The following is a 26,518-nucleotide window of genomic DNA, read 5'->3' on the forward strand; positions in this document are numbered from 1 at the left end:
CTGGACGAATCCATGTTATTTACCTACTTAACAACCACTTTGTGATTTTAGGATTGAAGCATCTTGCTCTAATGCCAAGCTAAATGGCCACCAATGACTTGGCTGATGTGGAGCTGCCAGAAAAATAGATTTTCATGAGAATCAGAATTAGTGGCTGATGAGAAATATATAATATTTATGTAACATATAATATATATATAATGATACTTCTTGAGAAGTCAACCTCTGCATATGCATTTTTTTAGAGCAATACTGTAAATAGCATTGTTGTTTTTGTCCTCAATATATCTGTTGCATGGCCTCCATAATAGATGCAGACTCTAGGGGGACTGAAATTGCTTTAACAGCGCTTTGCCCCAACTGGTTTGAATGTCACTCTCCTGCAATATGGGTCTGATGCTTTTCTGCCAACAGCACATTGCTGAGCTCGTCTCCAGTCAGGCCAAAAGGTTGGACCTGGTGTTTGGAATATACTCTGCAAGCCTCTCTGAAGAGCTTGAGAGCCATGCGATGCTGTGAGATCGTGGGCTGAGGAGTGCTGCTTTGGTTCTGTGTGCTGCTTCGGTCTTCTGATAAAATATCCACACTGAGAAAGCCACTACGATCACAACGCAGCCAGTGAAGGCTCTGGCTGAGCTCATCAGGTACTCCCTCGTCTTGAGACTACAGATAAATGGCCAATGAGGAAGGCTTGTGATTTCATCACACTTTGGATCTAAATGTGGCTATGGAAAAGCATATGGCTTGGCAATTGTTTTTGGTTGGTTTCTTTTTTTTTAGGTTTATTTCTCTCTCCTTCCCTGCACAGACAGTTGCTGTCATCTTCACGAGATCAAATGTGCACTGGTGTCATACTTGATGCTGAAATTCACACCTACTTTCCTTCAGCAGCCCCAGCCAAACTTTAAAGAATTTCCAACTGCTGAGGATTTTTTTTTAGAAGGCATTTGATCATTATGCTTTTAGCAGATTTAATTTTGAAAATGAGGTGATGTAATGAATTAAAGGAAAAAATAAAAGGCAGCCACAGAAGACTGGGACAGCTACTGTTTCACACCCAAAGAACAACTGTTGAATATTCGTTCTGTAACATCCTGCAGCCAAAACCCCGATGAAGTAGGAAGATCTGTCGGTGTCCCCTGAAGGGCCGCATCCCGCGGCGCTGGGGCCCGTGGTTAAGGAGCCCCCTGAGCACAGAGAGCCGGGAGCAGGGCCAGGAGGGGGCCCCGAAGGCAGGGCAGGGAAGGGCGGGGAAGGAAGGCAGTGCCCGCGGGGCAGGGCAGGGGCCGCGGCCGCCGGGGTGCGGGGGAAGCCCGTGCTGAGGGCAGGAACGCCGGGGGCGGGCGGGAGAGCAGGCAGGGATTCTCGCCCCGGAAAGGGGCAGGGATTCCGCCCGGCTGGGCAGGCGCCAGGGCGCTGGCGAGGGCGGCGGCTTTCCCGGAGCGCTGCGGGGGCCGGTGCTCTGTGCCCGGTGCCGGACCCTCGCCTCCCTCTCTCCCTCGCTCCGTCCCTCCCTCGCTCCGTCCCCCCCTCGCGTGCCGCCCGCCCCGCCCCGCCCCGCCGCCCGCGGCCCCGCGCGCCGCTCCTCGCACAGCGCCGGCCGTGAGGGAGCGGCCGCGCCCGCCCGCCCGCCGGGTCACCTTCCCGGCCGCCGGCAGCCCCGACCGCCCCCGGGCCGCCGCCATCCGCCGCTGCGGGCCGTCCCCGCCCCGGGGGAGCGGGTGCCCCGGGGCATGAGCTGCGCCTCCGGGAGCGTCGTGCTCCCTGCCGGAGAGCCGCCGCCAGCCTCCGCCGCCCCGCTGGAGCTGCCGGCCGGGGCGGGGGAGGCAAGTGGGGACACCCCCGAGGAGGGCGAGGGCCGGAGGGGCGGCTCGGAGAGCGGGGCCGCCGGCGGCGACAAGCCCGAGACGCGCTCGGTGTGCAGCAGCAGCGAGAGCGGCAGCGGCGGCCACGGCGGCGGGGCCGGCCCCATCTGCAAGATCTGCTTCCAGGGCCCCGAGCAGGTGAGCACAGCGCCGGGGGCGGGCGGCCGAGCCCCGCACACCTTCGCACCCTCGGCTCGGGGTCGAGCCCTGTCCCTGGTGCTGATCTCGGCGGCGCTCCCCGGCTGGAATCGCCCTCCCCGGCTGCCGCTGGGCGGGCTGGCTGTGGCAAGAGCCTGGGGCGAACCTGAGCCGGCGCAAAGCTTTGGGGGAATTCAGGGGATTTTGCCGTGTCTGCATCGCACGCTGGGTGTCCTCTGGCGCTCCCGCTCCCTGGTTCACCTCACAGGGACTCTACACAGTACGAATTTCTCAGGTTTCTGTTAGACTTTAAAATGAGAGTGTTAGCTTACAGGTAATGCTGAGAAGACCTCCAAGTATCATCTCTGTCGTGACGTTACTGGGCATAATATCAGCGATGGATCTGTAACTAGCATTTTATAGCTTGTCTTGGAGTTGGAAAGAAGAGAACAGCTGATTTATATAATACAGAAACTACTGGGGGAAGTGCTTACGTACATTATTTAAGGTCCTCTCTGACAGCTGGCTAGCTGGACAGCGCAGAGTCATGCTCCAAGAGTAAGGCTCTCTTGGAATTGTGACATCACACATTTCTTTCTAAGTGATGACTTCAAATAGCTGTTGCAGAAAAGTATCCAAACCACTTTTGGTATCTTTTGAGGTATTTGAAATGGCTAATGGTACTGTTGTTTAATGCAAGGTAATATTTCAGTTGTTTCACACAGGTACATGAACATGTGTAGACAGCTCTCTGGCTTTTATCAGAAGAAGCAGCTAGGTATTTTTAAGACAGTTACATTTTTGAGTATTTCATAGCCAAAAATACATGCTTTTCCAGATTGTGAAATTGAGACCAAGTCATTGTAACAGACCCCCTAAAGATTTTGGTATTGAGTGTACATGTATGTGAAAGGTTCCTTTAAAGTTAACATTTCTGTATTGCCTTTCCAGGGTGAATTGTTAAACCCTTGCCGCTGTGATGGCTCGGTACGATACACGCATCAGCTTTGCCTCTTAAAGTGGATAAGTGAAAGAGGGTCATGGACCTGTGAACTCTGCTGTTACAGATACCATGTTATAGCCATTAAAATGAAAAAGCCTTGTCAGGTAATTTGTTCTTTTAAAAAAAAGTATGTCTTTTCAGTCTTTTTTTTTTAAACAAAATTATTCTTACTTTTACTTCCAAGGTTTTTGGAAAATGCAGCAGAAGATCCTATATGCCTCGCCAGCTAGCACTTGAACGCACTTGAAGTTGGTTTTTAAAACCAGTAACATATTAAAATGTGTAGTGATTTGGTTCTGTTATGTTCTTCTAGTTTTTAATTTGCTGTAGAAATGGTTTTTAGAGGTTAGTAAATTCTGTAAGTAGTTAAATCATGCTGAGATGTGACAGAAAACTTGGATCTCCCAGATTAACTTCCTAAACTTTAAAAATGTCTTTATTGTTTGTTCAAGACTCACTCAAAAGTTGATTTTGTTCTTTCTTCAACTTGGGATCCAGAGGGGAGAGGTGACGAAAGCTTCTGTTGTCTGTGTATTCATCTACTGTAGAAATGTAAAAGGAGGTGACTTTTCAGTCTTGGCACAATTCAGAGCAGTGGAACACTCTTAAAGTTCTCTCCTCCAGAAGCTGTTTCAGAAGCTGAAATGTGCAGTAGCATTTTCCAGAGCTCCATTTCAGCAGCATCAGAACATGAGAGGGAAGTTAGAGCATTGTAGTGGTAGCACATTCAGGGAGAGGTGGGGGGAGAAACTCAAAGCTCCACCAGATCTCTTAGGGAAGCCTTAATACCACTTTGCATACCAGAATTCTTTAGGGACTTTAAATTCCATCTTGGAAATTATATTTTATAACATCTGAGGAACACATTCAGTAAGATAATTGTATCTTTTTTTAGTTTTGATCCTAAGAGCTCAGAGATGATGGAGCTCTCAAAGGCCAGAGCACTCGGGTCATTTTTCTGTGCCTGTGTTTGATTGGAGTTTTATAGAAAAGGCATGGTTGGGTGGTAATGGCAGTTGTGTGAACGTGATAAGCATTCCTTGTATACAGAATAACTGGAGTATTTGCTTACAGTTGTTCAGATTATGGGCAAGTACCTTCAGAGCCAGTGGACTTCAATTTTTTTCCTTTATAAATTCTCAAAGGAAAGGCTTTGGTAAGCTTTCCTGGATAGAATCTTTATGATGTTAAAAAGTAAAGGATTTGTAAAACATTCCAGAAAATGAAGGTGGTAGATTCTGTTTCTACACAGGCATGGCTTGGCATGGGGTTTAATACTTTTGGCTTTTTTTAATATTTAAAAAAAAATCTTTATTTCTTGCGTCTCCACAGCAATCTCATCCTTTTCCTAGCAAAGATTACAATAGCAATAGTTTGCAATTATAGTATCTGAAAATCATTGTGAGACAGCAAAGACATGACAGAGTTGCCTGCAAAGAGGCATCTAGTACTATTTGAGATGTCCTAAGTTAGCCAAAATGTGTACACAGAATAGCAGATATGACTGAACTTGTGAGGGACTCTGGAAATGCAGATGGAGGCCAAGTAAATGTTAAAGGACATTTGAAAAGTCATTAGACACCTATCTGTCGACAGCAGAATCAAGCCCAAGTTTGAAGAACAACTGTGGAAAAGAGAAGCGAAGAAGAGTCAGTAGATGATGCAGTAGGCAACAAAGTTTGGCCAAGGTTACAAGGGAAGTAAAGAGAATCTGAAGAGACAAAAGTGAAATGCCACTCATTGCATTAGTTGTCACCGTTTTTATCTTTTTGTTTGGGGGGGGGGGGCAGGTGGGGCAGAAAACAGATTTATGTTTCTCATTAAATAGCTTAATTCTTTATTTATTCTTCACCCTGTCTTTCATTATTTAGGTAAGTTATTTAAGTCTGTCCTCTCTTTCTAGACAAATTAGCATACAGAAAGATTTCATGGAGTTACATCTCTAATAATAAGTTGGACATACAATCCTGAGGTCAAATTCATGACACCCAAAAGATCACCCATCTCTTTGAGGGAACACAGAAGCACCTTTCTCAGTCTCCTACACAGAATGTTTGTCTTGTAGTAACAGAACCTGAAAGGAAGTCTCAAACTGCAGTCATCTGTGTAATTTCATAAGGGGAATCAGTCTTAAAATGTGCTTACTCACTCCCCCATACTCTTGACTGTAATAATATTTGCTGCTTTTAGCCACTGGCTTGGCTTAAACTTTTGGACAGGTTCTGAGTTGTTTTCTACACTACACAAATGCTCATTTTAAGGTAACTTTTTGGTTAGTTTTAGCAAAAAGCTAAGGGCAAGACCATTTCAATACAGAAGGATTTTAAAACATTGTCAGCTGAAGTAGTGAATGTACTTAAAAGTTCCCAAAAAGGCAGGACTTCTTGCATTACATTAGATACAATATTTGAACAGGAGTACTTTACTCTGTCAACAACCACTAGTCTGCCTCAGTCCATCTTCCCATAATTGTCTCTACCAGTCTTTTACTTATTAGAACTTTGTGGGCAGTCTTATAGGAGAGAAAACTGGTGCTATTAACAAAAATAGCTTTTTCTCAGGTGAATGCAGATCTATGCCAGGTCTATGCAAGCCTGTTCTATTTACTCTCAGGTCTGTGCAGATCTACAACAGCCCTTCAGGTTTGCTTTCACCTCATGTATTTAAGGAATGTAACAATGTGTAGAGACTTAAGAAAGATTTTCCTTTGTTTTCGTTCAGAACATTGGAATAGATGTGAATATTCCATTTAATATCTAACATGTTCTGTGGTTTCCATCGCTTCATGAAAGGCAAAGTTATCTCCAAGGGTGCGTCTCCTGGGGCAGTACATTCAAGAAACAGAATATTTCTATTTTGATAGAAATTCTTCCAGTGTCAGTGTTCCAGTTCCAGATTCAGCAGCTACTACATACTTCACCTTTAAGAATCTAATCCTGGAAACACATAGATTTTATTATGGGAATAAACCCTAAAACACAAACAAAACCCCAAATTAACTCATGGGCTAGCAGTGGAAGATGAGCACACAAACAAGTTGATGACATTTGATATGATGTATAACAGAGATTTGGAATTTTTTCAGTATCCCTCTTAGGACCATATCAGAAAGACGTATCTTGTACTAGTCCATTAATGAAAACATGTGTTCATGTTGCTGGACTTGCTCCATTGGCAGGGTGGAATTTGATCCAATAATAGGCCGGGCTATGTTAATAACTAGGAAATTCCCTTACTGCCCCTCAAACTATAATGAGGGAAGCTGGAATAAAAACTGCTTTGGGCAGGGAGATTTGGAAATACTTAAAAAGGAGGGAGAAACTTCGAATGTGTTACTTGGAAATTAAACTAATTTAGAATTATAATTGAGATTAACAAAAAAGAAAAAAGTGCAAAAAGAAATATTTTTTATTAGTTCATTATAAGATTAAAATTTGTACAGATTTCCTTCCTAAAGGAAATATATTCCTAAAAGAAGTATAAACACATTGTTTTATTTTTATTGGTGCTATGTAATTTTTATGCTGTCAGGAGATTAGTTCACTAGACTTGCACTTAAGTGTGAATGTGTATTAAAGAATATCAGTGCTCTTGTAAGATTGAAAATAATGTTTAAAAGTGGAATAGAATAATGCAAAGGTTGAGAATATATACTTTGGTACTGAAACCTGTCACTTCTATAAGTGAGTAGTAAAGATATTTAGGGAGTAGCCTTTTCTAGACTGTTAGTGTAGTCTGTCATAAAGTGGTGTTACATTAGATGTTTGATAAATCCTGTTCATTAAAACATTATATTCTGTTACTTTGGTGAAATGGACCTATTCCAAAAGTAATACAGTAGATGGATGTGCTAATTTAAAACCTAATTGTGAGGCAGTTCAAACTTTTTCTGATACCAGTAAAATCACAAAACTTATTTAAATAAGTAAATGCTTACTTGTTAGGCATGTTTTCTTAAAATAGAAAAAAGATAAGTTGGTACTTCTCAAAAGGTGAGGTTTCACTTTTCCAAATTTTGTTAATGTGCATAAACCTCACTCATTTGAGAAATCAACTCACCAGCATCAACTAGATAAGCATGAGCAAAACTGCATAGCAGACTGCAGGTATGTGAATGTGTGTTACACTAAAAGGTACAAAAGTCAAGTTCTTCAGCTACTTCAGTATGGAGGTCAGTGTCCAGAAAAAATTGTAGAGTAAATGTTTAATAAAAGTTTTTGCGAATGACTATGCTCAGCTGGATGACAGCATTAAGTTCTTCTAGGCATAGCTAAAAAGGGGAAAGGGGAAAGGCTGAAATCTTCAATTACGCATTCTAAACTGCACAATGTACTAAGGACAATCTATTAATGTCTCTTCCTGTACTGAAGATCCAGAAGAATACATTGTGCTATTCCATATTTCAGTGGACAAAAAAGAACAAAAAGGATTGTTCCAATATTGGATAATTTACAAAGAAATTTGAAAAAGAGATAAGGAATAAATCTATGGTACACTGGCCCTGGTACCGAGACCCCTGGTACACTAGCCATTTCTAACTATAATTCAGTTTTTGGCATCTCAAATGGGATGTATTTTAAGAGGCCTCTTAAAAAGAAAATAATGAAGCTTTGCAAGCACCCTTTGAATATGAAGGCACTATGCAAGGGCTGTTGGAAAATAAAATACTTGGCTGAGACAGGTATCATGAACTAAATGGAAGTGAGATTCAATGCCTGAGTAGTCATTAGAAGGTAATTAATACATCAATAAATGCCTGGAAGGACTTAAAAAAATCAAATAAAGTCTTTTTAATTTCATGTAATGGAGAAGAGAGTCCATCATAGTGGAGAAAGTAGGCCAGTAACATGGTCAAAGTAGTGGAATAAAAGGAATTGTACTTGAAGCAGTTTTGTACTTGCTGAGAAGATTACTTTTGTCATGAGCTTAAAATATGTGTTATGGTAATTGAGACATAAGACAAAAGTGATGATGAGAAATTATTTTTTACATATGAATAGACTTAGATGTGCTACATAGAAAGCACATGCAAGCTTTAGAAATATTGAGAACAGGAGGATCCAAATATATATTTAAATTTAAGATAATTCCTGATAAATTAAGGATCATTCCAAGAACAAATTCATGTTTTGGAGCGATAAAACTATACGGCTGGGACATGAAAATCCTAGAGATTTTAACGATCCTAATTGAATGGTAAAATCCATACAAAAAGTGGTAGAAGCAGACTAATTCTTTAGTTTTGACAGGAGAGAGAAATCTGAAACAGAAAACTAGATGTCAGTCATCAGCATAGATACAGTAACTGTACTTCTCACACTTTTTTTTTTTTTTTTTTTTGTAAGCATCTTTTGGCCACTTCTAGGGAGAATTTACTAGACTGGATAAACCTTTTAATCTGATACACTCACAGTCAGCTCAGTGACTGCACTGGGTAGGTGGTGATAATGATCAGTTGAAAGTATCATGCTTAATGAGTTTAAAAACAAAAGGATAGCAGAGTTGTTGGAGAGGGCAGTTGGGGTTTTTTTCTGTGGTGGGAAAGGCAAAATACATTTTATGTTTACTTTCTGTTAAAGATTTGAAGGTAAATGAGGGACTGAAAAAGAGAATTGGGTAAGCAAGTGCCAGTGGTGCAGAGTACAGAGTATAAAAGCAAGGACATAAACTTAAAAACAGAAATGCAAAAAACTGAAGGCATCAAAGAAAATTCTGATGGGATAATGAATTTCATGTTGTATTTTCTTTGTTTTCTTGTAATTAATGCATAGAAAGACTTGGAAATAAAAGGAGTAGAGAACTGGCAAATAAAAGTGGTAAAAAGGTGTGGAGACAGAAGTCAGTTTAGCTTGAGAAAAACATTTGGTTGGCCATTCAGATGAGAGAGCACATTTTTCACAGAGCAAGTAAGCAGGCCACTGGTGCACTGCTAGCACAGTAGGCGCTGAATATTTGGCTGCTAGCATACAGAGCTGAATGAGTGCAAAGTGGACATTGCAGTGGAAAAGAAGAAAAAAACTTTAAAAACTTTAGAGAAATGGATCTAATTGATAATTAATGACAGGTGCGAGAGAACAGGGGATGGAACAATATCATAAGTACCAATCATCTGAAAGTCATGAAAAAATAAAGAACAGTACTTGAACAAAGGAACTGATTCTATCATCATAGTGAGAGTTGGGTAGGGGTAGAGAAGAACTAATAACAAAATACTAGATATTGACTTTGATATTTCTTTGAAGCATATTTGTAAGTTATGAGAAGAAATTAAATTCATCTTAAGAGGTCAGAGGACACATCAAGTGGGAGCTGAAGCCATCAGGAAGAAATATGGGGGTTTACAGAGAAAATCAAACAGTTAAGCAATTCTGTCAGCCTTCTAAGTATATCCTAAGGTTATCAAGTAAAATACAAAATAAAAAAAAAAAACAGAGCCTACTTTAAAAAAATAACAGTATTAAAAGTATGTGGGTGTGTGCCCCTCATACATTACGCTTTTATTTTCTGCACCTTATTAAAATTCAATTGCTTTCTATTTTGTGAGATGTGTAGTTTGTGCTCAAGGCAGTTTGACTGCTAGAATAGTGTGAAAAAAACAGTGCAATGTAAACTGTGAATGATTCTTGGAAATAATTTTTTAATTTCAAGTGTCCTACTGATTTAGTGGTAAGATATATAATATAGATTTAAAGAGTGGCATTATCTTGTTATATTAAATAATGGGTTAAATACTTCAAGGAAAAAAGTTAGATTCCTTCAGCCTATGATTTTCATGGGGCAGAATGACTTGCATGAGATACAGAGGCAGGTTGTTTTTCAGAGGAAATTTATCCAATTATAGTTATTGCTGGAAATATAAGCATAAATTGCATATTTGCAACAGACTTCATTATAAAAAAACACCCAAAAGTAGAAAAGGATGTCAATGGGAATCAGGGTTGCTACCTATACATAAGTGCTGCCATTTCAAATGCTAAGAATAACAATGCAAGGCTTAAGATATGGCATCAGACTCACATTTACAAACCTTTTTATTACTGGTTTTTTTTTGTCATTTTCTGTGCTTAGGTGTTTTCCCAATGTCTTGATCTGCTAGAAGTTTGTTTAGTGATCAAAGATTTCTGAGTTTTCACAATACAAATTTTTGTCTTTTTGTCATGTGTCAAAAATCCTGATTATTTAAGTCTTTAATTCCTATCAACAGAGATTAGTGGAAAAATACTGAAACCATGAATTGGTTGTTTCCGCAGGCTTCTTCTATTTCTTGATATGAAAAATTGTTAATACAGGATGGTGTACTGCTTTCATACCATGTGTCCATGATTCCTTACCTTATGCCAATTTGGCAGTGCAAGTAGCCTGCTCTGAGCACCAAGTACTGTCAATACATGTTGACTTCTCTACCAGTCTCTGAAGTGTCCTTGTACTGTTATACACAACTGAAATTAGTCAAAGAAGATTTTATTAAATTAATTTTGAAATTTACTTTTAATACTTCTTGGTTTTGAATGTTGGTCCATTCTCACTGAAGTCTTCAGCACTTCATGCCAATGACTGGCAGTCATGCCAACTTACTTCTTTCTTAATTTGCTGTATTGAGGAGACAGGTTTTGCACCTATTGCACTTGTATTTAAAAAAAAATTTTGTCCCATGTATAGATTCAAATTGGATGTTTGATATTCTCTCTGAAGACTCTTTCTTATTGCTTCAGCAGTGTGCAGAGAATAGCCCTTGCCTGCTTTTGTGGCTACAGTGCAACAGTAAAGGAACACTTTGACCTCACTTCCTTTGAAGTACTTGTCTGAGTCAGAGCACCCTCATTGTGCGTTTTGCCTGCATGACTCTTTTGCCATGGGGTTCTTTGCTTCTTTATAAAATTTATTTCAACTTTCCTTTTTATTTACTTTTATTTCTTCTTTAATTTTTCTTCTTCTTTTGTTTACATTCCAGCGAAGCTCGTGGAGAATGAGTATTCTTATTCTTGGCCACATGCTGTTTCCCTACTCCCTACTCTATCAGTGTGCATATGTCCCATTTTTGCATATTTTTCTGTCAGTGTCTTCCCTTCAGGGCAGCATTAAACTTTGCCAGTTCTGTGATGACCATATTCCAGGTACAGGAATATACCATACTGTTACCCTCACAAGCCATATTAGAGGATGGCCGCTATTTCCTAAGCTAAGGCTCATTTTTCTCATCTTTCATGGCTAAAGAACAGATATAATAAAATAATTCCTTTGCAGTTTCACATAGTCATGTACCTTGCCATCAAGATCAAATGCTAGCTAGCTTTATGTGCATTTAACTATTCTTCTAACACTGGAAGCATATTATTCCAAGCGCTACAAATATTTTGGAAAAAGCAAATTCCATGACACTGGCAGCCAGGAATCTGTAACTGAAGAAAACGAGAGTAAACTTCAGTATGCCTTCTCTTTTTTCATGCTAAGGAGGCTCCCTCTGCTCCATGGGCAAAAAGACAGACTGAGAGTCTACATCTTAATGGAACATTTTATGTGTCTCTCATTGCCTTATCTGAGCAATCTGCAATTTACAATCTACTAGAGCTTGTGGCTACTCCCAGCACATTGTGTTCCTCCTTGCGTGACTAAAGTCCGCATCCATTTCAGGGCAGCTCTTTCATAGGAGTAGAGTAGTTGGACAAATTTTATTAGAAGGAATGGGTGTAACAGCTGATGTGAGCTCCCTGAGTCACATCAGAATAACAGAAATAGACTATGGGAGACTCACACTTTCATCCTTCTCCTGCACCTGCAGCACTATTCCTTCACATAGCTGCTGTTTTTACTGACCATAAAAGTCATTGTAAGCTCAAATCATTCGATGTCACCTCCCAAAAAGGACACTGAGATGGTATTTGAATGTACCAGCTGACCTAAAATCCTCCCGAGACTTAATAAAGAGCGTCACTTCCTCCTCACCCACCATTTACAGAGCCCTGCATATCATCTCATTGCCTTCTGGATGCTTGCACTAAATAGAAATTAGATTAGTAACAGATGCTTTTCTGATATCTGTCAAATTTACAGAAAAGGTCTTCATATACTCCACTACCTAGTGTAAACAGAGGTTCAAATACATCTAGAATTGCATTCATGGATGCATCATCGCTCTCTACAACTATCTGAAAGGAGGTGGTGGTGAGGTGGATTTGGCCTCTACTCCCAAGTGAAGAACAAGCAATAGGACAAGAGGAAATGGCCTCAAGTTGTGCCCAGGGAGGTTTGATTGGAGATTAGCAAAAATTGCCTCATTGAAATGGTAAGGCCTTCACACACACTGACCAGGGAAGTGGTGAAATCGTCATGTCTGGAAGTGTTCAAAAGGCATGTGGATGTGGCACTTGGGAATATGGTTTAGTGCTGAAAGGAATTATGCTAGGTCAATGATTGGACTTGATGATCTTAGAAATCTTTTGCAACTTTAAAATTCTGTGATCCTATAATCTCTGGGATTTCAAAATTTTCTACTTCTACTGCTCTTTTCTTCTTATAGCCTTGGTTAAAAATCTAGAAAATATGTGAAATTGCTTTTGGTTCTATGGAAATGTGCCTAGTTCAGAGTTTCTCCACTAAGAATTGATGCCATGTACTTGACTGTGTTCAGAAATTTGTGGAAAATCTATTGTGCATTCAGTGGGAAGTATTTATGGCTGCTGGAATTTTAAAAGGTTCTCTTTCCTCTGAGCTTTACCCTCCTGTTTTTGTAGATGTCACTGATACAATTGCTGTGAACTTAGCCCCAGCAATTAAACCTACAAGATCTATGGACTTCAGTCTTCTAGTCTAGATTGTTTTAGAATAGAAAGAAGTTTGAGTAGTTTAAGAACTTCCAGATGTCTTGGTGGTCATCATGTGACACAAGTGAGTTTTTGTCTGCATTGTACAACTCTCATGCATCAGGTCCTCAAGATAACCTTCAAAGTTCTTCCTTCCTTGTTTAGGTTCAGAGATACAGGCTTCCAACCTGTTTACTTAAAAATAATCTAGAATTTCTGCAGTGCTATATCCATTAGCACATCTGAAGTGTGAATAAGAAGCCATGTCTTTGTCCCAGGATCACTCTCTGTTTTCATCACCACTTCTCTGGGCAACCTGTTCCAATGTCTCACCTCTCTCACTGCAAAGAATTTTTTCCTAATATCTAATCTAAACCTACTCTCTTTTAGTTTAAAGTTGCTGAACCTCATCCTATCACAGTACTCCCTGATAAAGGCTCCCTCCCTGTCTTTCCTGTTGTCTCTCTTGTCAGGGAAGAGAGTTTTGTAAAATATGTTTTATGATAAGAAAAAGAAAATTACTTTAGAAAACTAACTTTTATTTATAAACTCAAGTTCATGCACGAATTTTCATGCCTCCAAAGAGATGGTTAATTTGCACATCTCATGTTTATTTTCATTACTAAAGGAAAAGCACTTTCAGAAAACTCCTGTGTGTGCTGGAAGACAGCAATCCAACTGTTCAGACTGGCTGTGGCCATCAGCATTTCTGAAGGATTTGGGTCCAAAGTTGCAGCTACTTAACTTCCTGCTGGAGGATTCCACCACTGGACTTGGTTATCTTGTTGGTTGAGAGTCTGGGCTGCTTCATTTTGGTGGACCATGATCAGGCATTCACAAAGTGGCATTTTAAAAGCTCTTCTGTTGGAAAGTTGCTTAGGCTTGTTTTCACAGTCACTAAAATACCAACTTTTCCTGTTCAACACCTCATTCCAAGTTCCCTGACTGGAGAAATGATGCATTCCTTCAATCTCTCTTGTCCCTTAAAATCCTCTATGAGTTAAGACTAATACAAGAGAAACAGTTCTCTTCAGTACAGCATAGCAAAAAACAGTCTGATGTCAGTATACTGGCCACTTAAATTATTTTTTTTGTATAGTTTATGGTAGTGATTCACAGTCAGTTTTCTGTAATTCAGAGTTGGATCTGCATAAGTTACTAAGTCAGTCAGGCCTGACTGGACAAACATACCTGAAGAAGAGTATTAGGTCCTCTCTTTACTAGATGTCTAAGCCATTTACCTCTGAGTGCTTTGAGCCATGAGATCTTACACTACCTGTTTCACAGCCCTGAGACATGTTCCATTACCTCTGTCTGCAGTCACCAGTCTTAAATATCCTGCACTTTCTCAGCTCACAGGCTTGGTATTTACCAGAGTCTAAGGAGTAGGTGAAAATTCCATCTGAGATGGAGATGCTTCCCTGCTTTTTCATTAGACATCATCCATGCAAGGATGAGTTGCCCACAAACTCTGGAAATCAAGAAATTTTTGTCTGACTACAGTGGCAGAACCAGGGCCTATTGAAGATCTACTTCCCTGTTTCTATCCATTCAGAGAGGTGAAAAAGAATCATAGGATCATAGAATGGTTTGTGTTGGAAGGGACCTTAAGGACCCTGTAGTTCCAATCCCCCATGCCACGGGCAGGAATGCCGCTCAGTAGATGAGGTTGCTTAGGATCCCATCTAATCTGGCCTTTAGCCAGTGCTTCACCACCCTCTGAATAAAGAATTTCTTCCTAATTGCTTTAATTTTTTTCAAGTGGCTAGCAAGTTGTTTCAGGGCTTATATGCTAGGGGACCCCTCAGGTGTTCTTCTAAGAGTGTCCTAAATTAGTTTAATCAGAGCTCAACTGTTACTGTTAATATTGGAAAGGAATGCAGAAACTGTGCTGACTGTAAGGCAGAGCAATCTTATGAGCTCCTGTTCTGAAAAGAGGACCAGTAGCTCCATCATATGTAATTAATGAACGTAAAGAGGGGACTATTGTCTAGAAACAACAAAATGTGACTGTGTTTATAGTAATAAACTTAAAAAACGACAATTGCAGAACAGTAAGTGGTTTTTCCATAAATCTATTTTCCATATTAACAGCATGTACTTATCTTTCATTCTTTTTGGTGCTTTTGGTATTTGAGAGAAATTGATGGCATTTTTATTTTATGTCTGTGTTGTTACTGCAAGAGATGGTACATAGGTTATACGTAAGCCATATAAGCACCATCAAGCCAAGAACAATTTATAGCTTGGGAATTTTCAAACACAGTGATATGAATGGATATTACAGTTTTTGGTATTGCAACCATTGCTTCTAGAAGCAATATGATTATTGACACAGAGTGCAACAAGTTAGCTGGAAATTTTCAAAAGCATATTGTGCAATTTAATTTAATTACTCCAAGGGATTTCAGACATATTCATGATGTGGTTAGAGAGAAATAGAGAGTATCTGGTATAGTGTATGCTCCAAGGTAGCTATTCTGTTTTTTCACAGATAGAGCTCTAGTATTATATGATATGTAGTATTTAAATTGCCCCTCTCTGTAATTAAGCACTACAGCTTATATGTTTTTATAAAAATGGAATCTTGTAAGTAAGTGAGTGATCAAAACCATGGTTACTCAAACTATTAGACAAAAATTAGTATTGATTCAAACAGCACCTATTAGTGTGTAATTGTGATTATTTAGCAGTATCTGAAAAAACTAATGCAATTGACTGCTAAAATTTTGCTGTGGAATATGTATTTAAATAACAACCCAATAAAACCCCCTTATTAATACCAATATTAACATTAATCCATTATACTAATTCTTAAAAATATATTATGCATATTTTAAAGCCTTTTAATTATTATACATAATGTGTGATGTGTTAATTAATAAATTACTTAATTCTTCCACTAGGCCAAATTTTCAAGCAGTATATTATTTACCATATTCATTGGTACACTCTAAAATTCTATAATTATGACTAATTTCTCTTTAAGTGAAGACTCACTGCTAATTTAATTCACTACAAAATCAATCTAATTGATTTATTCATTTAAGCAATTACATTCAAACTGACTTACAAAGCAGACTCTGCCAGATTTCATACAGCCCAGAACCCAAGATTGTCTTCTTCATGATTATATGCTATATAATAGCTTGGTACTCTTGCCATTCTGCCTTCTAACCTTCATCCAAGATACTCATTATCTTACTTGGGGATTAGACAAGGCAACAACTCGAGCTCAGGATATGTTTCATGAATCATTTCGTTGCCCTTGAAATCTGAACTTCTCTTTGTTTCACATCTTACAAAGAAACACATGAAATCAGGATTGCTTCTTCTCTCATGAGCATCTTCCAGATTTCCATATGAAAATTCTGATTGCAGTCTGTGAGTTAGTTTTGCTGAGGGCCAAAAGGAGCAGAGGCCAGTATTTGTACTCAGTGGATTTCTGGTGAGGTTGTATCTTGCAGTGCTGAGAGACATCATTGCCATATAGCAACTGGAAGAAGTCTGAATAGGGAAGGTGCATCTTCCTAACTAAAGGTGGGGAGTTGCTTTGTTCCCGAACTGTTGTTGAACTATTGTGACTAATGCTGCTGCAGGATGCAGGGAAGTCCAGCGACAATACATGGTGATGTTATTTGATTGCATGTCTTTGGATTCATAGAGTGTCTGCAAGCAGATAGTGGGAAGCAGTAATTATGATGTATTTTAAACAAAATTATGCTTTACAACTAGACTGTACTTATCCAATCAAATGTGTTTGTGCATCTACCTTCTGAAGGTCCTCTTCCAGTCTTCTTTCAGTGAACTGGAAACTTTGTACTCTGAATTTCCAATTGCATGGAATTTCTTTCACTTTCATATAATTTCTATGGTTCTTTTCCATTATAGCCTTTCCATGGCTTCTTTTCCTGCATCCAGAGCCCAATGAAATATGCCAGTGTCAGAAATAGTTCCTAACTTTCTTTGTACCATACTAAAATCATTTCCCTACTTATCCCTATGGAGATGATGTGAATAGAGTAATCAATTTCATTTACTTTTCCTTTAGTTCAGTGAACATCTATGTATTGTACAGGAACTGGAAGTGTTCCAATAAATTACTTGGAAGAAGTTCTACTATTGAATATCCTGAATAACATAAAAGTCTGTTATTAAAATAGTATCCTTAGAGGTGAAAGTTTAAAACCTTGCTTTCACTCGCATGAACAATAGGTTTGAGGCAAGGTCCTCATAATGGAATAATTTTGGAATGGAACAAACATTAAGGTATAGAATATTCTCAAATAAACTCTCCATGACTCCTTTTGCATGGGTTGTAAAAATTATTTAATTCTTCATAGGATCAAAAAGACAGAGTAGCCAGCACTTTCGGAAAGTCGAGCTAGCAAATTAAATGTGAGTTTTAGTAAAGGAGCCAGAATTAATACTTAAATACATTCAACATGGAAGACAAGAAGGCATCAACAGAAATGTATAGTGACTGTCTAGTGACTGCATAGTGACTAGTGTCCAAGGTATTCTTGTGGAAGAGGCTTGATCTGGCCCTCCATGCTGAGAAATTTTTTACATACATTTGGTGACTGCATCAATATCGTCATGAACTGCACAATATTAGCCTCATGTTCAGCATTTTTTTCTAAATTTAAAAGTTGTCAACAGTTTTAGCTAGAATTTACAGATAGGTTTTTTCCCACGAGAGAAGGAAAAAGCAAATCCAGAGCCCTTTCTGATACTGTTTATTAGTGCTGAAAAAGTAAAATGCAGAACTGTTTAGGCAAAATGTTGTTAACACTCCGAAGTGACTACATGGCATGAAAATTGTTAATACCTCCTTCATATCACTTATTTATGATCTTGCTGAGGTTTACTTCCTGAGTGCAATTATACTGAATGTTTTTTCTCTCAGTGTTCTTCCAGGAATGTGGACCGACAGTAACAGGACAGCCTATGTTTGAGCTAAGCTGTCAGCATCACTTTGTAGATCATCTTTGGGTTGCAGAGACTGCAACAACCATGGCAGGCTTTAATTTCCTCCAGTCATTAATATTTAATTTTCAGATAATGCTATCAAAAATACAGTAGGTTGTAATGAAATTCAATATTTCCAATACAGCGGCAACAGAAATCGAACAGTAACTACTTTACAGTAGGAATACTATTTATTCACATAGAATGGTAATTTCATTTTCACCAAATATACACATCCATGGAATGTGCAAAATGCCAATGAGCTAAATGCCAGTAAGTTAACGTAGTTAGTTTGAGTCTCATAGGAGTTAAGAGTTAACTTGAGAATAATTTACCTAACCGTACATGTTTCTTATTTCCTTCAGAAAATAAGAAACCCTAGACTTTGTCCTCTTTGCTGTGCTGTATATCAGCAGACAGCTGTTCTTTTTTGTTGTAGTCCCCCATGAGAACAAGAGCTAGCAAGCATGAAACTTCTCCCAGCTTCCTACAGAATACTTCATCTGTGTCTTCATCCTCCTTGGGTGGCCTGTAACAAACTCCCACCAGGATGTCTGCCTTTTCACCCTTCCCTTGAATCTTCATCCATGAATGCTCAAGTCTATCGGCATCATCATTAAGCTCTAGACAATCATAACGTTCACGTCTACCTTGCCAACTCTCCTTCCTTGACTATCCCTTCTGAAGATTTTGCAGCCATCCATTGCAGCACCCCAGTTGTGCAAGTCCTCCCACCATGTTTCCATGATGCCACAGTTTTCCTGCTGCCCAATGGATTCCAGCTCCTCCTGTTTGTTGCCCATGTCACATGCATTGGTGTGGATGCACTTCAGCTGGGCTATTGATCCCACCGCCTTTTTGGGAGAGAAGCCCTAATTCCTACATGACCATTCTCAGGTGTTTCTCTGCTTTCTAATGTATCAATAACTTGTGCTGTTGCTCACACATACCCAGATCTTCATTCCTGCATTACTGAGATGGCAGACGAAAGGACCTTCATAGCACTCTGCCTCTCCAACACTGGTGTGCTATCCCCAGGCTGATCTTTAGTGAACGTGGCTTTATCCCTTTTCCCTTCAAATTTAGTCTAAAGCTCTTTCAGTGAGCCCTGAAAACTCCTGAGCAAAGATCCTTTTCCTGCTTTGTGACAGGTACCCCCTGTCTGTCATCACAGACTCAACGCCATGTAAATTGACCCATGATTAAAAAACCCAAAATTCTGCAGGGAGGGAGTTGCAGAGATTTGCCTGCTGAGCTCAGCAGGAGCTTGTCACCATTGTCCCCTGTCATTTAGGTCACTGCATTGGACAGAGGATAGGGAATCCTCCATATCATGCATTCTGTCTGCCCTTTTGTGCCTGTCCCAGGGAAGGTAGTTGAACTGTTTCTTTACTTTTTCTTTCTCACTCCGATATTCCTCACCCTGCTTGCCTGCCTCTTTTCTGTCAGTTTGAAGAGAAGCTCCTCTGCCTGGGCATGTCTCCCACAGGCACGCTAACTGCTGCTGCCCCTACTGCCACAAGAGCAGGGCACACTCTGCAGCCTGGCACCAGGGTGTCAGCATATTCCACTGGAGCTCTGCCTGGGTAGCTGCCTCGGCTGGTCACACAGTCTTGCCTAATTCCTTTCATTATTTTAGCTGTCAGCAAAAAATAGATAGTGAAAATTTCTCAGAGAAAGAATAATGTAAGACTAATGTAGTTGACAGCACAGCTCTGCTTGTGGTCTCAGATCCCAGTTCTAACATAATTTTAAAAATTGTAAGATGTAGGGTTGAATTGTTCTACTTAGTAAGTAGTAAAATTTTGAGAGATGAATGTAATAGAATGTGAAGATTTTGTAGATTGACCAGGATGTCCAAGCTTCTGGACAGCCAGAAATCCAAGGTGCACCCAGGGTAGGTGTAGATGTTCAATCAGTTGTGTACATGCAGTAAGTCAACACTTCCAGGAGCTGTCAACTAAACTGCTTGAGTGGTGCACAGATGGACGGGATCTGTACCGTCAATGTTATGTTTTCAGAATGTCCCAAGTAAAATAGTGGTGCAGCCTTCCAAGCTGATGGAGAAATTACATACAGCCTAAACTATCTGTATTGATGAGTTCTCTGCCAGATGAAAAGATAATGGGCATCATGACTCCAGGCACTCTATGTGTTCATAATGTATCAAAATAGGCAGCCATTAACGGTGTGCTGCAATTTTTGTGACATTGATTCTTTTAAGAAAAAGTCATAAAAACAGAAGCCTATAGCTAAAAATGACATTTCTTATGTTTTTGTGTGTGTGTACTCAAAACTACGCATTTTCTGTCCAGACTGGTCAGTAAATTAACTATCATTGTACACTGAATCATGTAGGCAGTGTGTTTGCTTACTGCAAAACATTTTAGAAATCCTAATTATCTAATCGCATAGACTACCAACAAGATAAAGTAAGGAACAGCCATTTAAAAAATGATATGTTGGACTTAAATCAGTGTGTTCTTTTGCTTCTCTATAAGTTTTATTCATATGTATGCAGATTACAAATCCTGTAATGGATAATGGATGACACTAGGAAAGAACTTTTTCTTGTAAAAATTAGTTCTAGCAATTAGAGCAATCTAACAAAAGGTTTTTGAGGTTGTATATTTGGTATGTTTTCGGGTTAATCTTGTTATATTACAGTAGGTCACAGCCAGGCATTATTGTTACCAGTATGTAAAATATTCATTCCAGAATGAGGGAAGAGATTGAGAGGTTTCTGTCAGCAGTGCCCATAATAAACTGTCTTTCTGAGTGAACAGAGTGGGATAACCCCATAACAACTCTTTGTCTTAAGGAATTTTGGTGGATTATAAATTGGTGCAGCGGATACACATTTGGGTAGCCATAAGGAAATTTCATATGTTCTTTATTGAGGATGTAGGAAAACCTGTCGTTTCTTTGCAGACATTTTTAATGCAAAGTATTCTAAGTACAAGCACAGTATCAGTTCTTTTGAGATAATTTTTCTGCCATATATTATACCATAATCAATTGGTTTCTACAAAGCATTATTAAAACAAAGCCAAGTTAATATTGATTTATCTCAAAAATGACAGACCTTTGAATATTTTATCCATCTTTATGTTAGTAAGGACATGCATATAACTGCATTGACTTTATTCTTTAACAATTATTCCATCAAAGCAATAAATTTCCTTCAACTTCTGAAAGTCTCAAAAATAAGGAATTATTTCCTTATATTTGTATTTTTCTTTGACAGAAACTTTAGAAGAAAAGAGGAGCAATATTTCTGGGGTCAGAATTTGAACTCTAGAGTACCATTAATGTATTATACTCCCAAATGATTTATCAGGGAAGGACCAGCGGTAAATAAAAGTTTAAAAGAACCAAATACAATGAAGTGTCAGTAGAAGTAAAAGTCTAGGAAGTTTTCAAGGGCAGAAAGTATTACATTAAAATCAGAAGCATTAATTTTATTTTGTTTAAAACACCATTTTCAAAGGAAGTTTTTGCCGTCATTGTAAATTAAAATAAAATGCTTTTTTCATGGGCAACTGAGATGGCATGGTACATCATAACACTACATATATTATGAGAAGGAATATGAAATGGGATTTTCATAGAAATTTGAAATAATTTTAAATTATATTCTTAATAGTTTATAATAATTCTATAATAGTTTATAATATTTTTAATATAATATTTATATCATATTATAGAGATTATATTACATATAATAGATTATAATTATAATTATTATGTTAAATTTATAAGCATTTGTAAAATCTCATAAATGAGGTTTTAAGAATTATTATATCTGAAACCTACAATATTATTATAGTTATCAAGATGCAAAATATTTCACATTCCTTTCTAGCTGTTGAACAAAAATGACAATCTTTCTCATAATATTTTTTTAGGGTCATCTACTTTACTGACAATAAAATCCTGTCTAGATCTTTCCTAACATGGCAAAATGTTTAGCTAAAATAACTGTTACAGATTGTGGAATGTATAGTCAGAAAAAAAACAAAAGCAAATTAGAAAGTCATAATATTATTTGTAGTCATGAATGATTAAAATTTTAGAACCAAGTTATATGAAGAAAATGAGAAAAACACTAGTGGAAATAATGGATTTAAGTCATGACACATGAATTCAGTCTGCTTTGTTCTGAATGCAATTTCTCAACATACTATCACTGAGTAATTTTAATTATTTTGTGACTTCATAAGCCATTAATTTGACATTAAAAGATGAAGTGATTATAACAGAACAGTGAATACAATAAGGAAAATAACTGTGAGAAATCAAAGAATGTTTACCTGACTTTGATGCGATAATAAGAATTATTATCATTATTATTATAATTCTTAGAAGGAGCTTTCTTTTCCTGGGTTTCTTTCAGTTGTATTCTCACACGTGTTAGCCATGCTGGGAGTGAGACTTCCGGCACAAGCAAATGGTGTGACCTCAACTCCAGTTCCTCTATCACAAGCCTTGTAATGAAATGCAAAGCAACCAAACAATGCAGTCCTGTGCAGTTCATCTCATTGTCCAATGGCTAATGCTGGCCACGTTTAAGAAAGGACTGAACATCCCAAGCCTATCAATATGTGAATAACATCATAACTACAGAATATCACCTTCATTATGCGACAAATACACCTGTCCCAGTAACATCTGCTTGCCTTTTTATAATTTCTACCCAAACTCAGTCAAATTTATGGGGAAAAATATCAAGACACTCATTTCCCAAGAGACAATCTCAGACTGGTACAAATCCAAACATATTGGAGAGGGGCAAGGAGGAGGAAATTTCTGTTGGGGTAAGTTAACTACCAGGAACATCCACAGTGTTTTTTGCCATTAGCACGAAGGAGTAACACAGACAGAATATGAGGTCCCCAAGCTCATCGCGTGTTACAGCTGAACAGCAATCCATCCCACCCCATCACTTCTGGGGTGCTGGATTCCTGTGGCAGACTGCCGACCACAAGGAGGCAAGTTAGCGGTTTCACGTAAATTTTCTAGGCCACTGCAATGTCTTCCGTCTTACACACACAGTCCTTCCTCACCCATCTACTATGGAATATCATCAATTAGCTTAATTTACAGATTACAGTAATAGGGAGGAAAATTTTGTAAAATTTTTGAATTTCTTGATTTTTGCTGACCTTCATACTGAAAAAGGTGGAGGATTAAAATTTTTTTCCATAAGACAAAGACAGTCAATACCATAAAGGTTAAAGTAGTTGGGTAATAGAAGAAAATATCTAATCTTATTTTTGGGATTATTTTTTTTATTATTTTCGTGGAGGTTTTGGTTTGTTGGTTTGGGGGGTTTTCTTGGAACTGTTCTTTTGTTTTTAAAGGCAGAAGAGTTAGGAACAACAACCTCTGCAATGCTTATGTGTTTTTCTCAGTAATTGTAGTAATTTGATAGTGTGCTAATATGCTGAATCTTTGGAATTATTGACTTTATTGAGGTTGAGAGATTCAATTGCTTGCATTCTTGACAGATCAAGAGAAGAGTAAAATAATGAGAACACGTTCTTTAGAAGAGGCTAGGAAGAGGTGAGGATCATATCTATGTTTCTTAGAACTTTTCAAGGTCAAGCTTTTCTAGAAATAAAGAATTGGGAAAACCCAACAGCAAGCCAACAAAAAGCCCGTATGAAATGGGTAGGAGGAGTGGTTGGCACTGAGGAAGAGACACTGGTTTTCAGGCAACACCAGAATAGGGGATAAGCTATCTAGACTGCATGCTACATTATTTATCCCAAATGTTTGGATTGCTTTTTCTTTTGTTCTTTACTCTCTTTGCAGACTAACTATGAGCAATCTAAGTTAAAAAAAAAAAAAACCAGAAAAGGTAAATAAAAATAAACTGAAGTGAGTTTACAAACTTCTGAAATTGCACTGTGACAGATCTGCTGTTTATTTCATTTTTATGTCTTTTCAGTTTATTGCCAGCTTCTTCTGTGAATTTGACAGTGCAATATTTTGTGACAGTTAAAGCTTTACTTCATGTAAATGGACTTTGATTCCAGGCATTTCAAAGACATTTAATACAGTTCTGTCTCACACTGATAAAGACGATAGATATACATAACCAGCAGCATTTTTGACAGTTTTCTGCCAAGTCACGCTATGTAGCTTCAGCTGAGACATGAAAAATAATTTTGTTTAACATTACCCTATGGGGTCTAATGAATGTTCATTGAATTTCAGTCCTGAACTTCCAATCCTGTATACTGAGTCATGGAAAGCTCACACCATTCTGTCATGCATCACTTGTTAATGAACTTCTTTGACCTTCATAAAGAGACTTAACAAAGGAAATGAGTATCCATTGTTGCTTGACACAAAAAGGTAGTATTTAGCTTGAATAACCCCATTCCAAACCTTCATGTTCCATGAAAAAGCTAGTATGCATTTCATGAGTTCATTATTAAAGGATATTATTTCAAGATAGATGATTTACAAATTGTTATATATCTGTCTCTTTGTACTGTTATATTCAGGAGGTTGCAAGAAGAGAAGGAATGTAGCACCAATTGTTCATATTAGGCTACAGCAGAAAAGTCAATGGGAAAAGCTGAAAGAAAGGGACAGGGGACCCATTGCTCACCCAGGCTCTTCACAGTGATACTTGATGGGAGGAAGAGTGTAAGTGGGACAAAAGAGCATCAGAATGAATATAAGAAAAAATGTTTTTGAAGAAAAACTTTTTTCAACCTCAGTACAGTCATGAAATGGAGCAGGTTGCACAGAGAGGCTGAACAGCCTCCATACTTGGAAGTTTTCAAGGTATTACAGAATAAACCCCAGAGCAACCCGGTCTAATATCATCCCCTTATCATGTTTTGAGCAGGAAGTTGAACTAGAGGGCTCCCACAGCCCCTTGCAACCTGAATTATTATCTTATCCTATGATTTTTTGGTACTGGGTACCCAACAGCTGTAAAAAAGAGAAGGATTCGGTTAAGTAGTAGGAAAAAGTAAAAATTATTGCTAGATGGGAAAAGAGGCAAGAAAACCCTTGTTGCAATAGCTTTCTCCACTTGTTCCCTACTGCAGCTATGGAAGGGGGCTGGTACATCCGAAATTAGGAACAGGAAAGATATCTACAAAATCTTCACATCAGCCCTGGAAGGAGTGATGGGACTGGAGTGGGGAGTCTACCAAAGTAGTAATTTACATAATTATGTCCAAGGAAAGCCGTATATGTTAAGGGTAATCTAGAACAATTAGTTCCTTATGCTGTGTTTTGTTTTTGTGACTCTTATAATGGAATTGTATTTCTCTTGACAGAAGTCAGTACATACACTCTTTTATATTTAAATCTTGTAGAACCATAAACCAGAGTCATGTCACATATGGAAGATACATCCTGCCCTGGAAAGATGGACATAATTGGGGTGTACTGAAAAGACATGTTTGTGCTATCTATATTCAGGGCTTCTCCTGAGTTTTCATGTCGCTCCCACACTAGGTTGCAGGAGATTTTTTGTGCTGTTTACACTGGTTTATGCAGAGAAAGACAACTCCCTTGGTATGTCTGGAACTTTGATGAGAAGCCTGAAAGTGGAAAATGGCTTCATGCTTCAGGAGGGAGGGATGGAAAGGAAACCTGTCACACTAACATAACATATATTTGAAAAAGTCTTCTTTCTTTTTTATTCTGTTCATTACCCTCCAAAGATTAAAGACAGAATTCCATTCCTGACTTAATATATTTTTTACCTACATATTCAAAAGAGAAGCAAAACTATTAACTCTTCAGAAGTTCACAGCTAGATCGTATTGATAAGGACACTGGAGGAAATGGAGAAGCAACTATTAGCTTCACTTTGAAATAGGAAAAAAGATATATGTCAGTATCAAGGATATTAGTAAATATCTATGAAGATATGTGTAAATATTAAAATACTTTCTGATTTCAGGAAAATGATGGAGTTGAATGTGCAACCATGGACAATAACATTTTTATCTTATACAACTTTGTTTCTCTTTTAGTGGCAAAGCATTACTATAACACTGGTTGAGAAAGTGCAGATGGTTGCTGTAATCCTAGGATCTCTGTTCTTAGTAGCAAGTGTGACTTGGCTTCTATGGTCAGCCTTCAGCCCTTATGCAGTATGGCAAAGAAAGGACATCCTTTTTCAAATCTGCTATGGAATGTATGGTTTTATGGATCTAGTATGCATAGGTAAGCTCAAATCTTTAAACAGCACAGACTGTGGTTTAAGACTGTGACTATTTCTATTTTTCTAATTGGTCACTCTAATTGATCAGTTCTTTGCAGATTTATTCTCAGCTGATACCTTTGGCAAATGCTGCTTTTTACAGTGTTGCAAATATTGCAGAGAGAAAAGAATCAGGGAAGCTTTACTCTCAGACTCATCAGTGGATTCACAAAATCTTAGTGGGGAGAACAGGATCAGTTTAAATTTCTTAAATGACTAGCGAAGTTCAGGGGTTAAACAGATGAAAATATGAAAGACATTATTAAAATAATTAGTAAAATTACACACTGTCATCTTCTGATGCCAGTTTGAATTAGATTGTACCATCATGAAGCACAGAAGAAGCCGTTGAAGATGTCATCAAACTGCACACCCAAAATTAGGTTGCACAGATTTATATAGGTCACTGTGCTAGAAATGGAGGAGAACAAAGAAAGCAGGCATGAGTTCTTTGCATATCATAAACAATTATGAAACACTCACACAGTGCTAACTATAGTAA

The 26,518-nt window shown here is 38.5% G+C and overlaps 1 protein-coding gene across 1 annotated transcript in view; it reads left to right on the forward strand.

Annotated features, from left to right (window-relative positions):
• Positions 1-1,383: 1,383 nt before the first annotated feature.
• MARCHF11 (membrane associated ring-CH-type finger 11) overlaps positions 1,384-26,518 on the forward strand; it is a 32,793-nt gene continuing 7,658 nt past the window's right edge. Inside the window, exons 1-3 of the mRNA XM_074545488.1 lie at positions 1,384-2,003; positions 2,955-3,110; positions 25,787-25,979. Coding sequence (XP_074401589.1) covers positions 1,734-2,003; positions 2,955-3,110; positions 25,787-25,979 — 619 coding nt within the window. The 5' untranslated portion in view covers positions 1,384-1,733. The remainder of the gene's footprint in view (positions 2,004-2,954; positions 3,111-25,786; positions 25,980-26,518) is intronic.

This window comes from Zonotrichia albicollis, chromosome 1, assembly GCF_047830755.1.
Source record: "Zonotrichia albicollis isolate bZonAlb1 chromosome 1, bZonAlb1.hap1, whole genome shotgun sequence".
Lineage (NCBI taxonomy): Eukaryota > Metazoa > Chordata > Aves > Passeriformes > Passerellidae > Zonotrichia > Zonotrichia albicollis.